Source organism: Megalops cyprinoides, chromosome 3, assembly GCF_013368585.1.
Source record: "Megalops cyprinoides isolate fMegCyp1 chromosome 3, fMegCyp1.pri, whole genome shotgun sequence".
Classification (NCBI taxonomy): domain Eukaryota; kingdom Metazoa; phylum Chordata; class Actinopteri; order Elopiformes; family Megalopidae; genus Megalops; species Megalops cyprinoides.
The window spans coordinates 18778441-18800090 of NC_050585.1; the positions used below are offsets into that span (position 1 = coordinate 18778441).

General features: G+C 49.4%; 1 protein-coding gene across 1 annotated transcript; it reads right to left on the reverse strand.

Moving 5' to 3' along the window:
* Positions 1-1631: 1631 nt before the first annotated feature.
* Positions 1632-21455, reverse strand: LOC118775310 (mitogen-activated protein kinase kinase kinase 10-like). Its single transcript, XM_036525170.1, has 11 exons — positions 18460-21455; positions 7453-7633; positions 6842-6990; positions 6260-6435; positions 5361-5607; positions 4916-5038; positions 4322-4463; positions 3672-3784; positions 3325-3563; positions 2504-3068; positions 1632-2203 (listed from the first exon to the last, which is right to left on the reverse strand). The coding sequence occupies exons 1-11, from the start codon at positions 19286-19288 to the stop codon at positions 1785-1787; spliced, it is 3183 nt and encodes a 1060-aa protein (XP_036381063.1). The 5' UTR covers positions 19289-21455; the 3' UTR covers positions 1632-1784.
* Positions 21456-21650: the final 195 nt, after the last annotated feature.

The window sequence follows — 21650 nt, forward strand, 5'->3', positions numbered from 1 at the left end:
TGACTGCACCTGACATCTGGAGGTGTTAAAGACACTGAGGGATGCCTCAGCATGCCGTATCAGTCCTTAGTACTGTATATTGTGTTTATGTTTGTAATATTATTAATTATTGTAACATTAGCTTTTCCAGCATCTATTGGAGGATCGTGTGTTACAGTTAGGTGCACAAATAAATTAGCACTGATTATGGTTCTAAACCTGTGCTGTTAATACTGACGACAAAGGCATGCCTGGTGACAATTACACTGTGCATAGAGAGTCGTACTGAGAAACAGTTACGCGATCATTTGGCTCTGTTAGTGCCATCCTTTTAAGCAGGAACCCTCTGTTCCAGAGAAACAACCGCACAGCCAGCAGCCCTGGTCCCCCTACGTTTTATTCACACATTCTTTGCGATTATTAATTTAATCATTAAACAAACACACCCATCCCGTCGGTTTACTTACCAAACTTCACAACTCTCAACATCAGTCAGTTGTTGAACAAACATAGCATTTCCTGGTTGGTTTGCACAACATCAACAAGTATACACAGAAATTCCCCAGGAGAGGCTAAATATAATTAATAGTCATTTTAATAATAACAATAATTATAATAAATAATCTCTGTGTTCTCTGAAACACAGGGGAAGCAGTGCTGGGCCCAGTCCTTTGTATTCTACAGTTTGGAAAGATCCTGTACAATAGGCAATAACAATATCCATGTCATTGTCATCACAGAGAGAGACATTTTTACAGAGAATATTTGCTACCATATAGTACTGTTACAAAAACGGTTTGGTTTTGCCCCCTTTTCCTCTGAAGTCCCACCCCCAGTGTTTCTGTGTGGTTCATCTGAGGTTGGCAGGCCAACAAAGAATCTCACAGCTCCAAAATTACCCTACACTGCACACTGTACAAGACTAACTCCAGGAAACAGGGTGGGAAACTCTCTCAGGTGTCTACCACTGCCATGACAGAAGAAGCAGAGACAAGTTTGTTCATTTTTCTTCACGGCTGACCTGTTGCTTGAGTGGTGTGGATTATGGGTAAAAGGCTACTGGAAGGTCCTCTCGTGGGAATTTTTAATCAGTCTGAACACAAAACAGGTAGTGCATGTTGATTTGGGAAGATCTTTCCTCCGATTAAATACAGCAGACTTGAATTTTCCTCAAACTCCATCGCTTGGCAGTCCTCCCCATCCCAGCTTTGCAGGGTCCAGCAGTCCTGGCTTGGAAGGCTGCACTTCAGCTGATAATATGTGAGAAGGGATTTTTTTAAAGTTTTTTGTCATAAACCCAGAAGAGTATCCATTTTGAGAGGAATGAAGGTGCAGATGGTGGGATAACCTTCCTCTTTTAGTGTCCCGGCCACAGTAGCAACATACAACACACGTCCATACACACTAACCCACACTCATACACACGCGCACACACACACACACACACACACACGCACACACACACACACGCACACACACACACACACACGTGCGCACACACACACACACGCTTTTATATACTTACACAAAAATACATGCACACACGCACACACAAACACACACACAAAAACCCTTGATCAAAAAATGACATCACAAAAGGTATGACCCTTTGACAAGCATAACGATTATTTTTAAAAATCCAGGATGGCTTCTAAAAGCGCAAGGACAACAGCTCTTGTCAGTCACTGCTTGGACACGGAGGCAACTTAAACAGCTGCTGGGTCCAGGAGGGTATCAGCGAGGTCCTGGGGGGAGGGCAGATGGAGGACAGGTGGCATGGCCAGCGGAGGACGAGGAGGTGAGTGCTAGGAGAAGTGCTGGCCGCAGAGGGGCGCGGGCGGCACATGCTGGCTGCAGAGAGGGACAGTGACGTCCTGGCTCTGTCCCTCCATGTCCATGTCCAGCAGCGAGGGCCTGTTGGCGCTGGCACTGGCGCTACTGTCGCCCGACCCCAGCGGGCTGTCGCAGCTGCTCCCTGGCGATGAGCTGAGGGTGCGGGACAGGGGTGCCAGCTTCCAGGGGTCTATGCGGGCTCGGGACGCCGTGGGCCGGGGCCGCGGGGCGAACTCCAGGGTCTTGGGCCTCTCCAACGTCCCCCCTGCCCCGGGGCTGGTCGGGCCATCTGTGAATGGCGGAGGGGGAGGGGGCGCCTTGCGCCTCTGAATGACCGGGAAGAGGGTGGAGGGGTCCGGCAGTCGAGGAATATCCAGGGTTTCCCGAAAACCTGAGACACAGAGAGCAGTTTATCAGTCTGTTTTAATAAAAGTTAGGGTAGACTGTTACATACAGGTGTAGGATTTACCACAGCAACCTGCCGATGGAAAGCTTCTAGTGCCTTCAGAACTATTACAGAACTACAGTCGGTGCATTCAATCACTCCAAACATTTAACATGAATAATTTTTACAACTGCATCTTTGACAATAATCTTTGCATGATTTTGACAATTGCATCTAAGACGGCCCCATATATTTGAAAACACGTTACAATTCCCAGAATGAAGTGGATTCATTTCTTGTAGTCACCTGAAGGCTGTATAGCAGGAGAGAGGGGCTGTGCTGAATTCTGAGCAGCGGGGGAGGGGGGGAGGGGCATGCTTCCGTCGGACGGGGTGCGCCGGTGGCCCACGGTCTGCGCGCGGGGTCGGAGGGCACTGTCAGATGGCGTTCGGTGGTGGCCGCGGTTGAGGGCCATGGCGGCAGACACATGCGTGGGGGTCAGTGACTGGTTTGGCGCCCGCTTGAAGCTCTCTGCCCGCAGGTCCAGCAGCGGGTTGAGGGCGGGGGACAGGGCGGCCGGGGACAGCCCGCCGGGCGTGCGGCCGGGCGTCAGGGCGGGGTCAGAGGGGTCGGAGGGCAGCAGGGACTTGGTTGAGTTGCAGTCGGACAGTGAAGAGAGGGAGATCAGGGTGACAGAGGGCGAGGGGTCCAGGCTGGGCAGGATGGACTCTTGGTGCCGGGTGTGAGAAAGGGAGAGCGACAGGGCGTGGCCTGGGGGGGAGGTGCTACGACGAAATCGCCCCGCCCGCTGGAACAGCCCTTCCTTCTTTTTGCGTTGCTCCTCCCGCAAGTCATGTTCGTCCTGGCAGACCTGGGAGCACACAGGACAGGGTCAGAGGTGAGACGTTAAGGGTCTGGGGTCAGCACATATTGAACAAGCACATTCAGTCTGGCCATACACACTGATCTAATTCCTCCTATAGTTTACCCCTTCTACAGTCTGGTTCTCTCGGTATACCTTTTAACCCTAATTATCCAGCATTGGGTACTTTATCCCGGTCATGCAACTAGTAACTGGAGATATAGTAAATGCCGTGCTGCAGCGGGACTCAGGGCTGTGTCGGTACCTGGAGCTGGCCCAGCTGCAGCAGGTCCTGCCCCAGGGCTACAGAGGCCAGCAGGGAGGCGCAGCCCAGCAGGAGCAGGTCGCTCTTTTTGCGCTGGCTGCATCGGCGGGATGGGTCCAGCACACCTGTCCCGGGCCCCACTCCCACCCACGACGACCCCGCCTCCTCCCCAGCACCATTGCTGTCCAGCTCCAGTGGCGTCCGGGACACTGGTGAGTCCTGGAACGCACAGTTTTCCTCTGTCAGGGAAGGAGAGAGGAAGAGGAAGAGAGTAAGAAGAGGTCACATACAAAGCATGTGGTGAACAGACAGGAAGTTGGTTAACAGACAGGAGGTTGGTGACTCACCCATTTCATTGAGGCTGGAGAAGGCCGTGCTCATAGGGGCGTGTTTGGGGGACTTTCCCAAGTTTGGGGCGCTGGAGGACCACTGTTTACCCCCGTCACTCAGAGAGTTCAATCTACAGCACAAACACACTGTGAGGACAGGCTGTGCCCTGAATCAGTTTTTTTTTTACCCAAAGTGGTTATGCTCTGAGCTGGATTACTTGGTGCTGGATAAGTGAGTTGAGGCACACTCAACAAAAACAAAAAGCCAGATATATTCTCAAAAATGAACACTGCACATATAGATAAGACTGAGGTAAGTGCTGACAGTCTACACTCTGCTTACAGTGCAGTCTGTTTAAGCTGTATGTGATGCGTCAGTAATGTAGGAGAGTGACAGCACATGTGACAGTGAGAGTGACACATGTGAGAGCAGGGGGTCAAAAACCTTGCATTGGGAATGCTTGTTTCTGTCCTCCCTCATGTATAGAAAATCACTTCACCTGGTGTAGCAGGTACAACTTGAGTGACTAACCAAATCTAACTTTCTATATTGGTGTAGCAAGCTACCTGTGTGTAAATTATGAGCAGCGCACACTACATATGGGGACTTTCTGTGTTTAATGAGCGTGAGTGGTGTGTTGTATATCAGAGGCATATGTGTGATTTACCTGTCCTCCCCGCTCAGCCGCTCCCTCTGGTGGGTGGAGCTGGGGCCCCAGGTGCGGCCTTTCTTCTTATTATTGGACGTCAGATCCTCCTTCTTACACACTGCACTGCGGCCCCATGTCTTACTGCCGTCACTGGGTGTCACTGTTCACAATGATCAACAGTGTTACCATGCACACACACACGAAACATGAGCTGTTAACGTAAACACAAAACATAAACCGCTACTGTGAAAGAATATCAGGTCTGTCTCGGTGTGGGCACTGGGAATGTGTTTTGCATGTCCAGGTCCTACTCCTCTGAGTCTCAGTCTCCCAGTCTCAGTGATTCTCTCTGTCTCAAACACTTACCCCTGGATTCAATCGACATTTATCCTTAGAGCTGACTCTGTGGTACTTTTTGTTTGTTTCCAAACGGAGCTCGGCGGTCACCCATTTTTATCTAAAAAGCACCGCTTGTGTTCAACTGTGAGTCAAAGTCAAAGACAAATGAATCCGGGCCTTAGTATGTCCTGGAACAGTGGTGTATTTGCACTGTAGTGTTTGTGGATCTCAGTGCAGTCCCTCGTGCCCCGCCCCACAGACGGGCAGACTCACAGCGGATGGCCCTCAGGCGGGGGATGACCCCAGGGCTGGCGGGCGGAGTGGTGCTCTCGCTGCCCTGGGTCTTCCTCTTGTCCACACTGGGAGAGGCCTGCACTGTGATTTTGTGCTCAAAGCCTGAAAGGGAGAAAGAGCGGTCAGCATGCTAATGGGAAAACACAGTAGTAGTAATGAGCAAAGCTCATAACCAAAGCGTTGCTGGTTCAGTTTCCAGGTAGGCCACAGATGGGCCACTGCTGTTGTAACCTTGGGGAAGGTGCTTAATTTGAACTGAGATGGTAAATATTCAACTATATGTAAATGGTTGACATGTAAAAAATCAAAAACTACATGAGCGCTCTGTAGCGTGTAATGTGTGCAGTGTAATGTGACATAAAATATGAACAGACATCCTCGCGCTTGCCAATAAACAGCCCCACGCATTTCCCCCACCACCCACCAGAGGGCAGGCTGATGCGGTTCCCATCGCGGCCCAGCTTGAGCAGCCGGCTCTTCTTGAAGTGGCCCTTGCGCTTCTTGACACGTGGCTTCTCCTGGTACATCTGGTGGATGATGATGTTGAGCTCACGCTCCACGATGTCGATCTCCCGCTCAGCCAGCTCCTGCTCCCGCCGGCGGAGCTGCTCCTCCTGCTCCCGCTGCTCCTCAGCCGCCCGCGCCAGCGCCTCCTCCCATGACCGCAGCTCCTGAAGGAGGAGAGACACCGCGAGACAGGAGGAGAGAGAGAAAGGAGCAGAGATGAGGTCCAAGGCTAATGGAAAGGAAGGAAGGAGTCAACATTAGCCCAGGGAAAAGAGGTTGGAAGGCTGGTCCATTGCATACTTCTCTTTCCACCTCCAGCATCTCAGTATGTCTTTGTTTGGTATGCTAGTTTCAGTCCTTCCCATGAAAATATACATTGGCTCAGTTCCCATCCAATTTAACCCTTTACATTCAAGGTACCTCCCACGCTTCCACATAACCATCCAGCTCTGTCCTTGGTGAGCTGCTATCGGTCCTCTCCTATATTTGTATCATACAATCACCTTGTAACATGGTGTAACAACTGTGAAAGGGCCACTCAAACACTGATTGGTGTGCGGCTGCCTGAGGCACACGTTCTCTGAGAAAACTCAGCCCCAAATCTCAACCCATCCACACCCAACTTGAATGAGTAGCAGACACACACTTGCTAAGTAGAAGTGACACAAACATAGATGAACAGTTTTAGGTTTCATGACCTGCCCTACTATAAACCTCCTTTTAATGCACTGCTCTGCCACAGAAAAGGTAGACACCACAGCTCCAGATGGTGTGGAGTCTGGACACAGTCAGCAGACACCGAAGCCCCGCCCCCACCTTCTCCTTGGCCCGCAGCTCGTCGAACATCTGCTGGATCTCCAGCCTCCAGTCCTCCTGCAGGGAGTGGAAGGACTCCAGCGGCATCTGGAACATGGCCGACTGCTCGATGGCCTGCAGTTGCGACAGGATGCTGTCGAAGGAGGGCCGGCTGCGTGGGTTCGGGCTCCAGCATTCTGGGACCGCAGGAGGAGAGAGGAGGAAGAAAGGGATGAGAGAGAGAGGGGACGAGGGAAATAAGAGAAGGACGGGGAAGAGAGAAAGAGGATGGAGAAGGCAGAGAAGAGGGAGGGACAGTGGCGAGAGGAGTGAAAAAAACATGGGGAGAAGAGTACAGTTGGAGGCAAGAGAGGAATTAGAGGAGAATAACCAGGGTGGACAAAGGGAGAAGAAGAGAGGACAACAGTGCTGAGTATTATGCTGAAAAGCCAACAAAACATTGCCTGGACAGCAAATTTGTGCTGTTACAACAGATTTTGGGGAACTGAAAAGAGCCCCCTCCGGGTTTTGGGATGCACAGAAGCGATTGTGTAAGTATGGGTTAAGTGTCAGTGATAAAAAGAGCTTGTAGCACACTCCTACCCTCCAGCAGGCGGGCAAAGGGCTCGGGGCAGGTGGACGGGATGGGCAGGGTCAGCTTGTTCATGGCCACCCCGTACGCTACTGCCAAGGCGTCAATCTCCCGGTATGGCACCTCACCCGTCAGCAGCTCCCACAGCAGCACTCCAAAACTGAGGGCAGAGAGCAGATTAAGGGGTTACTTTGGACACACAGCAAACTGCACACAATCATTGTTAGACTGGACATCAAGAGACTAAAATGCAACAGGATGAGGCCCATTTAGTTAATGTGTTATGCCTGTGTCTAGTTCATATTGTCATGTGCTTTGTCCCTTATTTAAGATGTTTTCTAAGGCCTTTCCCATGCTTATTGCTCAGTTTTGAGTTGCCATGCTTCATGTATACACTAGTGTACTACGCCTGCCTTTTGTTCTCGAGCCTTCAGTAAAGAAAACTTTGTCTTCCTAAAACCAACCTTCGTTTCTGAGTGATATCTGCATTCGGATTCTCGCTGTTCTGTGTAACACAGTGGCTTTCCTCTCTTGCCTTTGCTGAGGCTTGTGTGAATTTCTCTGTCTCTTCACCTCCCTCTCTGTCCTATGCCTGCCCTGTTCCAGTGGCCTCATCTCCTACCTCCAGACGTCACTGCTCTTGGAGAACAGCGACAGCTTGATGACCTCAGGGGCCATCCAGGCGTAGGTGCCCGCCGCGCTCATCTTGGTGGTGCGGTGCCACTCGCGGGCCAGCCCAAAGTCTGTGATCTTCAGGGTCTTCCCCCAAAGGTTGTCCTTCTCCATCTGCTCCAAAATCAGGACTGAGGGCAGAGAGAGGGGGAAGAGAGGAAGTCAGCAGGGGGTCATCATTACTGTGACTCCTGGTCCTCTCAAAAGGAATATCTGGTTCCTGTCTGCACCGCTTGGACTTCCAAACCACCTGACCTGAAACCAGCTTGGCAACCAGCTACAATAATGTAATGTAATATAGTGTAATCATGTCATCAGTGATACTACAGATAATGGAGGACAGATTTTCTGCACAGCTGTGTCTTGTACCTATGACCAAGCACATTCTATGCATTAGAATTACCCTTGACTTTAATATTTGATATATGATCTTTTTCTCTTCAGGGTTTAAACAGGGTGGGTTTTTTGCACACTTATGCCTCAATTCACTGATCTGGGTGCTGTCTATGTGTGAATGTGTGTGGGAGTAATGAGGGACTACGTGCTTCCGGGATGACAGATCCCTTTCATCTGGCACTGTGATAGATATCCAGCAGAGATGTTAGATCGCCAAGATCGAAAACAGCCACTCATCAGATGGCAGTCTCAGCCACCCGACTCTGAGGTTGTCTGTCAGAGCAGCTGCTGGAACCATCGCTCCAACCGTGAGATCTTAGTGTGTACCCTTCAAAATGTGACTCTGCAGAGATGAGTACACCCACATGCTGATTGAATCAAATATTAATCCGATGGAAGTGTGGGACCAGCTCTTATCACAGAGGCCCTCTGAGCTTGCAACTCCCAAGGCTGAGAGACAGCGGCCCACTGTGTTCGATCACTGATCAAAGTGGCCTGTTTCTGTCCAATGACACTGCATATGCTTGCTTTTACCAGCTACACATCTAACCAAAGAGCCCTCTTGATGAGACAGAGATGAAGTCAGCATATACCTTGCTATGATGCACTTGTGAGGGAAGACCATTGCAGTGAGAAAACCCAAGTGGCTGTGATCTGGGGATGCACTGGCTCAGTGTGGAAGTTCACTCTCTGACGAAGATGTGGCCGAGCTCTGACATACAGTGAGCGGAGTTACAAGAATTGGCCGTGACTCAAGCGGCATGCGTGTCTCCATGCTGTAAAGTCACGTCTGCATTCTCTTGGTGCTCCACGTCAGGAACGCTAACGAGGGAAACGCTGCTAAGCACTGTTAAAATAATATCTTGGCAGCCTGGTCCATTGTTCCCGGAGAAGGTTTAAAGGCACGGTGCCAACATGGCAACTAGCCTGGTGTGAGCGATTCGCTGTGTTGACCCCGAGTGTTGAGCGATGGTCTTTTGACTTCTCTTATCAAGCTGGCCATCTTTTGCTCCCACGCATTGGCAGAAAAATTGGAGTGTGCACAGAGGCGGGCCAGTTTAGAGAAAGAAGAACACCACCTCCTCATCTCTCGGTATATATCCAAAAGCAGGTGGGGTCACAGCAAGGCCTTTGTTTGAGTAAGAGGCCTTCTCTACAGCTGATTCACATGTACTCTCCGTATGTACCCATGGTATTTACTCTGTGGTGTTTGCGATTCCATTTGTCAGCAAACACAAGACATTAGTATAGCATTCTCTGGGAACAAATGCAAAACAAGACAGTTCTTCCACAGGTTTTGTATGTTTTTACCTCGTATTTTTGAAAAATATAGCTTAAGTATTTTTTTTATTTTTAAATAGGTTCCTCGGTTACATGTGACATTTTGTTACATGAATTGATTCAATGGCAGTTTGCTATGGAATGTGCCATGCGTTGGAGTGTTAGTCTCGGTCAGCTGTGTGTGGTGTTCTCGTCAGAAAATAACTCTCCATTTCTTACCGTCCTGGACCCCTGGTTTACGCTGTGGCCACTGTGTGTGTATGAGTGTGTGCAGTACGAGTGTGTACTTGCTTAAGCAGACCCCAGATGCCTTGCGCGAGAGACTCAGAAAGAATGGGGGAGGTGCTAACAGTGATAATAAGCTGTTGTTCTCCTAGCCTTTCTCTCTGTGCCATTACCCCAGTGGGGGACAGCTGTGCACTCAGGGCCTGTGTGTGCGTGCCAGTGTACAGCCATGTGAGAGTGCGTGTGTGCGCGTGTGAGTACACATGCGTGCATGTATGTGTGGGTGTGAGTACACATGTGAGTGTGAGTGTGTGTGTGTGTGTGTGTGTGTGTGTGTGTGTGTGTGTGAGTGTGTGTGTGAGTGCATGTGTGTGTACATGTGAGTACGCGCGTGTGTGTGTCTGTGTGTGTGTGTGTGTGTGTGTGTGTGTGTGTGTGTGTGTGTGAGTGCGTGTGTGTGTGTGTGTGTGTGTGTGTGTGTGTGAGTGCATGTGTGTGTGCATGTGAGTACGCGCGTGTGTGTGTGTGTGAGTGTGTGTGTGGGCAGTGCTGAGGGACTGTGTGTATGTGTTTGCGAGACCATGCCATATGCTTCCACATGGCACTTCTCCAGACCTGCCTACTCAGTTATAACACATTTCTTTGAAAACTGGATGCCAGCTTTGGAATTCATATGCTGCATGTATCATGTCAACAAACCTGGATTGCTAGTGCAGTCACTTCAGACAGAGGCCTCGTCCAAGCTCACCAAGACAGGGCCATATCTAGGACCCCAACCTAGCATCCTCACCACTGTTCCCAGATGCTGCTCAACTCTCTCATCCACTCTCTCTCTCGTTCACAACAGCTGAAGCCCGGGGCCCAGCAAAACTCTCCAGCTGCACAAAGAGGCCTTGGCTACCTCTTACATTATTTACATCGCGATGCTTGCCTATACAGAACAATGTCAGTTTCCTTGTCATCCATTCATGCAGCTGCTGATATAGTGAAGCACATGAGGTTCTGTACTTTGCTTAGGGGTTCGACAGCAGTGCTCCATCTGGGAACCAGCAATTTTTTGTGTTACAAATTCCTGCTCCTCACTTGCAGTGCTGTTTATGCCGAGACACAGAGAGTGTTTATTGTGAACACACACCTTGTGTACATGTGTGTGTCTCTCTGCCTCTCTTTGCAGGTGCACACCTGACCCTAAGGCCGCGGCAGCAGCACCTGCTGCTAGTTCTGCTGACTCAGCTCCAAGTGTGTTTGCTCCCTCATGTACACAGCACTGTTTAAAGCCACCTCGGCAAGCACAGAGGGACAGACAGACAGGGCAAAGAGAAGGAAAGAGAGAAAGACAAGACAGAGAGAAGAGGATAGAGAAGGAGAAGACAAGGAGAGTTGGAGAGAAGACAGATGACACCAAGAGATGGAAAGAGAGAGAGAGACAATTTGGGGAGTAGAAAGAGGGAGAAAGGAAATATAGGACAAAATGTGTGCAGGTAGGAGGAAGGCAGACTGAAGTACAAGGAGAGAAAAGGTGAGAGGAGGAGGGCGAGAAAGAGGGAGTGAACACGTGATAGATGAGGAGGAGGCGTGAGATGAGGGGTGTGAGGAATGGAGGAGATGTGAGGATGAGGAAAGGAGTGTCAGCGAGCTATGCATCAGGAGGAACTGACTCAAGAGCAGACATTAGGAAGAGGAAGTGAGAGGATAAAGGACATCAGGGGCCAGGGAGAGACAAAGTGAGAGCTCAGGGGTTTGACCTTCGCTGTGAGGCCTCCAAGTGATTCAATCTGCAGCTCAGATTCACATATGCAAAGCCAGCTCTCTACAGTCTCCCAGGCTCCCACAGTCTCACACAGTCTCCCACAGTCTCCCACAGTCTCACACAGTCTCCCACAGCTCTCACACAGTCTCCCACAGTCTCCCACAGTCTCCCACAGTCTCACACAGCTCTCCCATAGTCTCACACAGCTCTCCACAGTCTCACACAGCTCTTCCACAGTCTCACACATCTCTCACACAGCTCTCCACAGTCTCACACAGCTCTTCCACAGTCTCCCACAGTCTCCCACAGCTCTCACACAGTCTCCCACAGTCTCACACAGCTCTCACACAGCTCTCCACAGTCTCACACAGCTCTCACACAGTCTCCCACAGTCTCCCACAGCTCTCCCACAGTCTCACACAGCTCTTCCACAGTCTCCCACAGTCTCCCACAGCTCTCCCACAGCTCTCACACAGCTCTTCCACAGTCTCACACAGCTCTCCACAGTCTCACACAGTCTCACACAGCTCTCACAGTCTCCCACAGTCTCACACAGCTCTCCACAGTCTCACACAGCTCTCACAGTCTCCCCCTGATCAGAACACTACTGCCTCTGTTCATACTGTAAAAAAAACGTGAGATTCGCGTAATTCAATGTGTGAATATACCCAATCCAAAACAATAAATAAATAATGATCTCAAAATCAACTCCAATGATGTATATTTAAATATGGCTCTGTGTGAGTGAGTATATCTGTTTATATAGCCTTTTCAAACACAGTCTCAATGACACATGAAAGTGAGTTCTAATAATAGTGAATGCTGCATTGATATCACAGGTCATCCTTCTCCGTGTGTTTGACCTACTTTCCCCATGTCTTATAAATGCGCCTGCCGTTCTTCTATTAGGACTTGCCCGGAGTAATTTCATTTCATATAATGGTATATATTACTATAATACAAACTGCTCACCTCTAGAAAATATCTGCAAAGATCTGCCAAGATTTGACAAAATGGAAATTCGCTGGGTGCAAGACATACCACAATACCAGACTCAATAAGGCTGAAAATACACACACACACATCCACATGTGCGCGCGTGCACACACACACACACACACTCATACACTCACACACACAGACCCACACACGCAAACATCCACATGCATACTGTGAACATACAAGTTCTACTTTGAATGCTTTTTCTTCCTGCTGATTTGGTCTGAATGTGTGTACTTGTATGAATGTGTTGAATGTGCTTTGTTTTAGGGCCCTGTAGCTTTCACGTGTTCATTACCAAAACCAGATTATTCACACAAACACACACACATACACAGGTGGCAAATTGTCATTAAAGACACCACGACACCTATGACAAGGAGCAAATGTGTTCCCTCCATGTCTTTTACAAACTCTCCATCTTGCCATCTTGCATCCCCTATTTGAAACTCCCTTGCCTCTCCACATCAGCTGTTATGCAGTAAGAATTCCGCTGTGATTTGTCTGGCGTGTCTTGCTCAGGGGCAGCGCTTGCTTGCACAGTGGTTGATGGTTGCGGTGAGTTACCCACTGCCCCCATCCCCCGTTTCCGTGCAAAGCACTTTGAGAGACTTGAAAGGCACTATATAAATGTAAGTCACTGTTGCTCTTACTGGGTCACTCGCTCAGACCCTCGGGGGGGAGAGACCGGGCTCTGTGCGGCCTGTCCCGGTTACAGGCAACCCGATGCGGCCCTCACGACCTTGAGCAGAGCGTGCAGAGGAAGGGCCTGGCAGCCCTGGGGGAGCAGAGAGACCCGGCCTGCCACACACCATCACTAATTGCTCTCCGCGGTGTATGAATGAAGCCCTTGACATATTGAGTCCACAAGGCGGTGCTGCTAAATCTTCACAGCCCTCCCGGACTCTGTCTGCACTCCCTCTCTCTCCCTCCCTCTCTTCCCCCCCCCCCCTTTCTCTCTCTTGCTCCGTCTTCCTCTCTCTCCCTCCCTACGTCTTCTATCCTCGCATTACTGATCCACCCATCCATCCAAGGGCCACTTATACGCTTTACTGCATGTGCGGCTCTTTCACCCTGGGGCCTGGGGTGCAGGGCACATCCCCAGCCCTGTCAGCTGGTACAGAGAAAGTCAGCTGATCTTCACCGGCCAATAGGAGTGCAGCTGTCAGCCTCAGCCTCTCCTGCTCCTGTGCAGTAGTATTAGGCCCAAGCGGGGAGCACAACAGGGATGTCCTCTGCTCCTGGAACACCAACCTGCCCCCACCCCGCTGCTCCGTACGCTGCTGGCAGCCCACTGGCCAGCTCCCAGCATGCACCTCTCTGTCCCAGTGCCTCACTCTCCCGAGCCAGACTAAGGACACCGAGCACATGGCTTGCAGCTGCCCACCTCCCCCCCCCCCCCCCCCCCCCCCCCCCCCCCCCCTCCTTCCCCCGTCCCCCTCACCCCTCCAATGCCCAGCTGGTCTCAAACAATGCCCCTCTTGCAGGAGACAATGGCATAGCAGGAGCTATGATCCGCTGATGTGCATTGTGGTGTGGAGCCATGCGAGTGCACTGTGAGTGTGCATTGTGCTCGTGCCTCCGTGGAGCGCTGCAATACGCCGTGCTGGTGCACGCTGCCCGTGTCTCTGCAGCGCAGCGCGGCGCGGTGCCGTGTCAGCCTGTGTCACACTGCGTGGTGTGTGCTGAGGCAGCGGTCCGGGCGCAGTCTTATGGCTCATGGATGTCGTTATTTGTTTGAATACGTACTGTACGCGCACAGCGGCAGTCTCTGATTGCCCTTTGACCTACGCTGGGAGGGAGCTGCACCGGGCTCAGCCCCACACAGCGCAGGTCCTGTCACATTGCTTCCTGCCGTTTCAACACTCCTCCCCCAGTCCCCACAAGGCACTGCCTCGAGAAGTCATCAGTCATTCACAGATAGGCTTATTCAGAAATGGAGGGGACACCGTCATGCTCGTATGTCCCAGGGGTGGTGGAGGCAGTAGTTCTGCAGACACACCACGCACACCTAACAATGCACAAACGCAGGACATGGTGAGCGCAAGGGTTGGGTCACACTCCGGACCCCACCGGCTGGCCATGCACACCGCCCTGCTTCCTCGGGTCTGGGCCGATCTATGCAATGCCCTACCATATCATATTTGACTTGTTTACTGTTTGTTTACTATCACCAGAGCAAGGTCTGTGTGAACATGATCGCTCTCAACATCACACCCTTCCCCCCTGTGTGGGTCTCGTCACTGTCCAACTGTCTGTTTCCAACGAGTGACAAAGGGGTCACTGTTGCCATGTAGGTCAGCTCCCAGTCACAGTGCTGCATCTCACCCAGGTGATAACTCACCTTGATCAGAAAGAGACAAAAGCAGCCCGTCCTAATCCCAACAGCGTACTGTGGGAAAAAAAACAGGACCTGCTGCTTGACTTCTAGGTTCCAGGCACTGCTGTTGAAGAAGGCAGCTGATATATTTCTTAAAGACCCTTTATTGCGCTGCCATATCCCTGCAGGGGATTAAAAACAAAGCACAGCTACACATGTGGGTGTAACAACAATGCAGTTCAGCCATGAGAGCCTTTATCCCGGAGCATTTTCACAGCAGGTTATTAGGACCATTGTGGCTACTTTTGCCTCGGATCTCATGGTATGGGGCACTTAGTTCAGTCCTAAGCACCTTGTTTCCTTACTCCACAGTCACACACTGAAACCTTCAAGGGTGCCCTGCTACGTTTTTGCATTTATGGAATCATATCCTCTCAACCTGTGGTGCTGGTGAGCTGGGGTTCAGAGAAATCAAAAGAAACGAAAATCTCCCGCTCTCCTGTTTTTTTAATAGAGCCTCAAAGAGAAATGCTATTTCATTCTCATGTTGATTTACAGTTAAATCTCATAATGACTGCAGCTGGCATGCTTACTTTCAGTTTTCTTCTTTGTACCCACTCCCCATTCACTCTGCACCCCCCAAGGTAACCGATGCATCCTATGCCAAAAAACAGTGACGGCCACATGAAAGCTAAATTCTCAGATATCCCCCTCTCCAAAAAAATCTGTGCTGTTTTTCAGAATCTTTCTATCTAATTACTGACATCTGAAACAGTATTGAAACTATAACCATTATAGTTTTTGGTTCCAGGATTTCAACCTTTAAGCGGATATTATGGTCCATATGCCTATGCCGCCTTTTTTCGCTGTATTGTTCAATGGTAGCAAAAGCGCAGAGATATTAATTTCAAAAAGCAAGCTGCCATGACACGATATCTGATGGTGAAGATTAAAAAAAATGACAGAATCACTATTAATGTATTGAATTCTATATCTAATGACAGCATTGTTATGAGATTGAAAGCCCAATCATGGTTTAAATGATATTACTGACAAGATAATATTTAAACTGCTATGACATGCATTTTAGGTTTTTAACACAGATGCCAACTAATAAAGGTGTTGTGACTGTGTTAGTGTTCGATGTTAGGTTTTAAGAAGTGTTTATGTGCTAGCTCCCTACGTTTCCCTACTTAGAATAGCACTGCTATTGAAAATGAATTGCAAAAGGCTTCGGTTTTTTTAATGAATAAAACAACCCTTATGGACTTCTGCGTGTGCTTCTGTTTTGAGCTCATACTATCCTACAGGAGGTTCCTACAGCTTTTTCCATTGTACAGTAGAAGAACATTTCTCCACATCCCCAAAAATCCTGGCAGGCAGAGCATACATATAAGTGTATGTATTTCAGTGTGTGATAAAACACTTTTGTAAAGATTCATGTTATTAACAACAATGAAGGGCCACCTTCTCTCACAGACACGTTAACTATATGGAATACAAATATCATTTTCAGACTTGACATCTGATGTGGTTAAAGTGCTGTTCAAATAAGAGTTGACCAGGCAAGAGAAATATGTCAAGAAGTATGTGTCCAAAGAGGGTGGAGTTAATGTAGGTATGTTTACTTTAACATTGAGGAATGACAAATCAGGATGGGGTTTGTAAGCACGTGCCTTCCATACACAAAGAATGGTGTTTGCATTTGATATACTGCATTACTGCTAGTTGTGTAACAAGAGGAAAATGGTCACATTTCTTGTTTGTCTTGGAAGCAGGAGGAGGTTACAGCCCTCATTCCAGGCACAGAATGTTACTGTGAGAGAAAAACAAAGGAATGATATACTAAATGCATTCCAGAAGAGCTATTTTTAGAATTCTAGAGTCAGTTTAATGAATGATGTTTCTCTGACCACCTGAGAATGGACTCTCCATCTAGCTGCATTAGCATTGGTCGAGGAACCAATGTAAGCAGCTAGGTGCTGCCAAAAGGTCCACACATGGACTGAGCTACTCTGAGCGCTCCCGACCTTTCACCTCTCCCAGCAAGCCTAGCATGTGAAATATTAATAATTTCAACTTTCATGAACTCACTTTCTAGGTAATGTGATGATCACAAAACTCTGGTAACAAGCAGAAGCTAACATAAAGGAAACTAAGCATAGACGGGAACACTCCTCAATATGATTGACCAGAGAGGGTGGGACAGTCATCCCTCTCCCTTTTCTTTTAATAGACTGGGAGGACGTTATGAGAAAATGGGCCAAACTTGACATATGGGAACATCTGTGAATATTTCATTCTACAGTATTTCAAATGCAAGTGAATAATGCAAAGAGATACAAAGAATGATCTCAAAAGCTCGCTGGCATACCAGTATCTCTACAGTGACAATGCAGGACGTGTCAAATTGAAATAACGCAAAGCACTGAAGTAGCTAGCCCTGACCAAGACAGCTTGACCCACCTACACCTGAAGGTTCCTGGCAAAGTTCCACCCAGCAGGTAGAGGATCAGTGACTTCTCCAGCTGATGCCAAGATAACTGTTGGCTGCGGTGAGTCGCACAGCCAGCCTGTCTGAGAAACTAAGTCACCGACCTTGAGGTGTGGGAGGAGATTGAGGGTGACTGGCATGTCCTAGCTGGGGGCTGAGGCTCCAGTGACGGCGGCTCTCAGAGAGAGCACGGAGCCCCTAGGCTGAAGTACCCCAGAGAGGGAGGGGGTAAGTGGGATAGAATGGGGGGGGGGCTGCAGGGCCTGGAGTCCTCTCTTACTTCTGTGCCGTGCCCGACTGCGGTTTGAAAAGGACACCTGAGATCCACACACTTGGACAATGAGCTGCGGTGTAACTCTAAACTTCAAAGGGCTGCAGGTTTTTAATAATTCCCTCCCTGTGTGAGAGAGATGGGGATGACTGTTGTTCACAGGCCAGCTGGAGTCTCCAGTCTGACTGCATGAGCATGCATCGCTTATGATAGCAAATTGAATAAATATGCACAGCTAAAGAAGAGCTGTGAAGTCACACTCCAGCATTCGGGGAGGTGAAGATGTTTCCGCAGAGGAAAATCATGGCATGAGTCATCAAGTGGTCCATGTAGTTAGCTTTTCAAAAAAAATCAAGGTTTTGCTTTGCTAGTCTTTGCCTATTTTAGACAAATATTTAGTCTCCTTCATTGCTAGGGCCAATGCATGTGGGCTCATGTTGAGGGCTGTTGGCTTGTGATGTTTCGAGTCTTGGGGTCACAGGAAATCTGCATCCGCCTTCAGAGCTCTGTTTTGTACACCGAATCCTGTGTTCAGCGTTTCTGCGCTCGCACAGTGCTGTGAATGTGCTCTGCATCTGTGTCTTTAAGCTGCAAGTAGCACAATGGACTGAAAATAGAACAGACTTACTGAGCAAAGCTGTTTGAGCTTGAGGAATCGTGGAGGGAGGATGAGCTACTGGAAACAAAAGGGAAAGCAGGAGGCAGTGCCACACCAACCCCACGGGGTGCAGACGGCCTTGGAGCTCGAGGCTGGGAATCACAGACCACATCCCTCCCCTTTCTGTAAAATTACAATCGCTCTGCTTTTAAATACAAGGCTTACAATGCTGTGGACCTAGCATTCCCTCTCGCACTCTCACTCACTCACTCACTCACTCACTCACTCACTCAATCACCCACTCTTAGGAATGAAAGGATGCTGCTTCCCGGTCCTCTGTGCCCCTGAGTCAAACTGAGAGGCACTTGTGAGTGCCAGTTCACACACGGGTTTCTCCTGATGCTCCTCCAGGGGGCCGCAGTGAAGCACCTTTACAATAGCAATGCAAAGCCTGTGGGCACAATGAGAGCATGCACCACTACACTCTGCAAGAAAGCAGAAAAACACCCCCCCCCCCCTCCCCAAAGGAGTCAAGATGTGGGCCTAATGTATAAAAGCCAATCACACGAAAACCCCTCCCCCATCCCCGCCTGGGCCCCTTCCGTGCAGGCAGCCGTACTCACTGTTGCTGGACTTCAGGTCTCTGTGGATGATGGGCACGATGGTCTTGTTGTGCAGGTAGTCCATGCCGTTGGCGATCTGCACGGCCCAGTTGACGAGCACTCTGGGCGGCACCCTCCTGCCGGCCAGCGCGCGGTTGAGGGCGCCCCCGCGGGCGTACTCCATCACCAGGCAGAGGTTGGGCTCGCGCAGGCACACGCCCCGCAGGGCGATGATGTTGGTGTGCCGCAGCATCCAGAAGAGGCGTGCCTCCTGCCGCACGTTCTCCGCCGTCACGGCGATGTCCTCGTCCGGGTCCTGCCGCGCCGCCTTCACCGCCACCTCCTCGCTGCCCCACATGCCCTTGTACACCTTCCCGAAGCCACCCGCCCCGATCACCTCCTCCAGGGACAGCTCCGCAAAGTCGATCTCCAGCGGGCACTCCCCCCAGGGGAGCTGCGGGTATCCCGGGTCCCGCCGCGTCACGTAGTTGCTGGGGAAGATGCCCACCTTGTCCCGGATCTTGCCCGTCCACCAGCCCTCGTCCCCGGACACCTTGGCGTCCTTGGAGAGCACCTCCAGCAGGTCCCCCTGCCGCAGGGTGAGCTCCTCCTCTGCCGTTGCCTCGTAGTCGAACACCGCTGTCCACAGGCGGGTGGGCTCGCCCGGGCGGGCGTGGGAGTCGGGCGAGCCGGAGGCGGAGGAGTTCCAGCTGCTGCCGTTCTCTGACAGCCCGGAGGAGGGAGGGGCATGGGCGGGGCTGGGGGAGGCGGGAGGCTGGCAGCCAAAGTGGTGGGCGGGGCCATGGGGCGGGGCGGCAGGGCTGTTCACTCTCCCATGCTGCGGGTCCATGGCTGCCCGCGGGTCAGCGGGGCGGGCTCAGAACCTGGGGCACGTTCTGCGTCCACACTGACACAAAATCCATGCAACAGCCATTGAGTAATCCCAGCCTTTCTGTTCAAGAGGGTGGAAATCAATGGAGAAAGCTGCCGTTGCACTGTCCCATTACTGTCACTCGCACTGCTGGGACAGCTCCTATTATCGCTGAAGTGCCCTGTATCCGTTACCATTTATTCTGATCGGCCGTTTCTGAGGGATGCCAGGTTGCCAGCTGACTTGCTTACAGTAAATCCATGAATGTCAGAGAGATAGAGCACAGTGATGCTGCCATCAGCCCCAACCTTCCCACTGACCTCGCTCAAAACCTGCCAATCAGACAGCCAGCAGATCTAGTACCATTTTAGCTGTGATGCAATGTTCATAAGCAGGCTTCTAAAAACGTGCTGTAGTATCATTCAAATTATAGAGCATCTTGAGGGGAAAGCTTAGTGCACCTAAGACAAAAATGGATATGCCAGTCCCAAAAAAGTGTGAGGTGTTGGTTAGGCAAGGTTCCCACTGGTCAGAGATAAAATGATTTCCTTGGAGGTTAGGTCATCGGCCACACATCAAATCCCTGATTTCCTTTTTTTTTTGCTACAGGTGCTGCACCATCAGAGTCCAGTATGGTGATGTGACTGAGTATGATTTGCCATTTCACATTTCAGTTGTTTATATTTGGTGCCATGGATACATATGACAAACCTGGAGATGACCCTGTCTCCTTGTGAATGAGAAAACTTCCCAGTTCTGGTATGTACAAATGTAAAAACCAGCACCAAAATGTAATAGATTATAGGAGGTCCACATCCTTGTAAAAGGCAGAACTTACATTATTTGATTCAAAACAATGCAACAATATTTTCATATTTGTACCCATCCCTGAACTGAAAAACACAGAGTGTAATTGGGTCACTTTTCACGACAAATTACACTGGTCTAACACCAACAGGATTTAGTTTTACTTTGCAAGAAGAAATTCATGAAGTGACGCTCATTTAGTTTGCATCTCGCCGCATATTAGAAATACAATTGCGGATAAAAGAAACGTGTGTCGTTTGACATTAAGTGTTTCTAAATTTTACCGCCTGTGCGTGTTTGTTGAGTCCTTGTATGATGCGGCCTTGGCGGTTGAACCCCGTTCATCGCTGAACGTATAATCAAGAGTAATCACACACCAGTAGGAGTCAAAAAGCTCCCAGCTATTTTAAGATAGCGAATTGAGGGGTAGTTATACGTGGTAACATAGTAATACAGCGACTATATCTTTAGCGATTGTATTGTAAAACCGTAAGACCGACAGCTTATTTTGTATATTTCAGTCTGCACTGTACATGCGTGAATAATAATTTGCATGAGCGTTAATGGCATCATTAAGAATTTGAATGGAGAGGTTAAATATGCGATGTACAGTACACCGGTACACCAACCCGAAGCTTCTTTAGGTAAATACATGTGATAGAAAGCGGTACAAATACATCTCGAGGGGAGTGCTCATCTAAGCAGCAGGAGCTATTCGAGTCTGAACTTCATGTTGTCTCCCTCTTACTAAATACGTGTTGTTTTTCTTTACAGTGCGGGTTGTGCTCAAACATAACAATTGCCACAGATTAAGAGTATTTCAGTTTAGGTAACCCAACCTAATTTAACCATTATTAGTGTAATGCTATTGTTATTTTACGAAATCGTATTGTGATAAGGTGAACCCCCTCTCCCCATTCATTAGACTACACTGTAATTCTCTTGTGTTGACCCACACGTTCACATACGCATTACGCAAATACACTGCGCTGTCTTCGCTAACTAATGCTATAGTGCGATAAAACGTCTGTTCTTGCTGGAATTGCGCTTATTTCTGCCGTTAATATCTCTGTATCTCAATCCCGCAGAATCGATGCCGAAAACGTCCTGCTTGGTAGCGGGATAGTAAAAATCAAGAGACGGATTCCTCCTCGGTAACGTGTTCAGTCCACTTCCTATCGCAAAGTCCATAGAAGAAGAATCCACCATCGTCATAGCAATTGGCTATAATAATAATTATGATAATAACAACAACAGTGATAAAATGCTAATAAACTTTCATAAGAAATAACCGTTGTATTCCACTGTTAATATCTCCTCTTCTTCTGTTGTCTTCATATGACAGGAGTACATATATTGTTTGATAATTGTTTTTGTGTAACCCATATCCATCTCAAATCCTCGACGCATGGGCGTGTAGATGTTACAGTGAGTGCTCCCTCCGTATCTTAAAATATCAGTACATTGATTCCACCAAAAAATAAAAAAATACATAAAAAGGAAAATATTCCTTTAAGTTTTTACCCGTTGGGGT

Coding starts and splice junctions, on each gene's coding strand:
- LOC118775310 (XM_036525170.1), bottom strand. CDS start 19,288: ATGGACCCGCAGCATGGGAGAGTGAACAGCCCTGCCGCCCCGCCCCAT. Junction 5,039..5,360: donor CCGCATCAGCCTGCCCTCTG/GTGGGTGGTGGG, acceptor TCTCCCTTTCAG/GCTTTGAGCACAAAATCACA. Junction 3,069..3,324: donor TGCAGCTGGGCCAGCTCCAG/GTACCGACACAG, acceptor GTGTGCTCCCAG/GTCTGCCAGGACGAACATGA.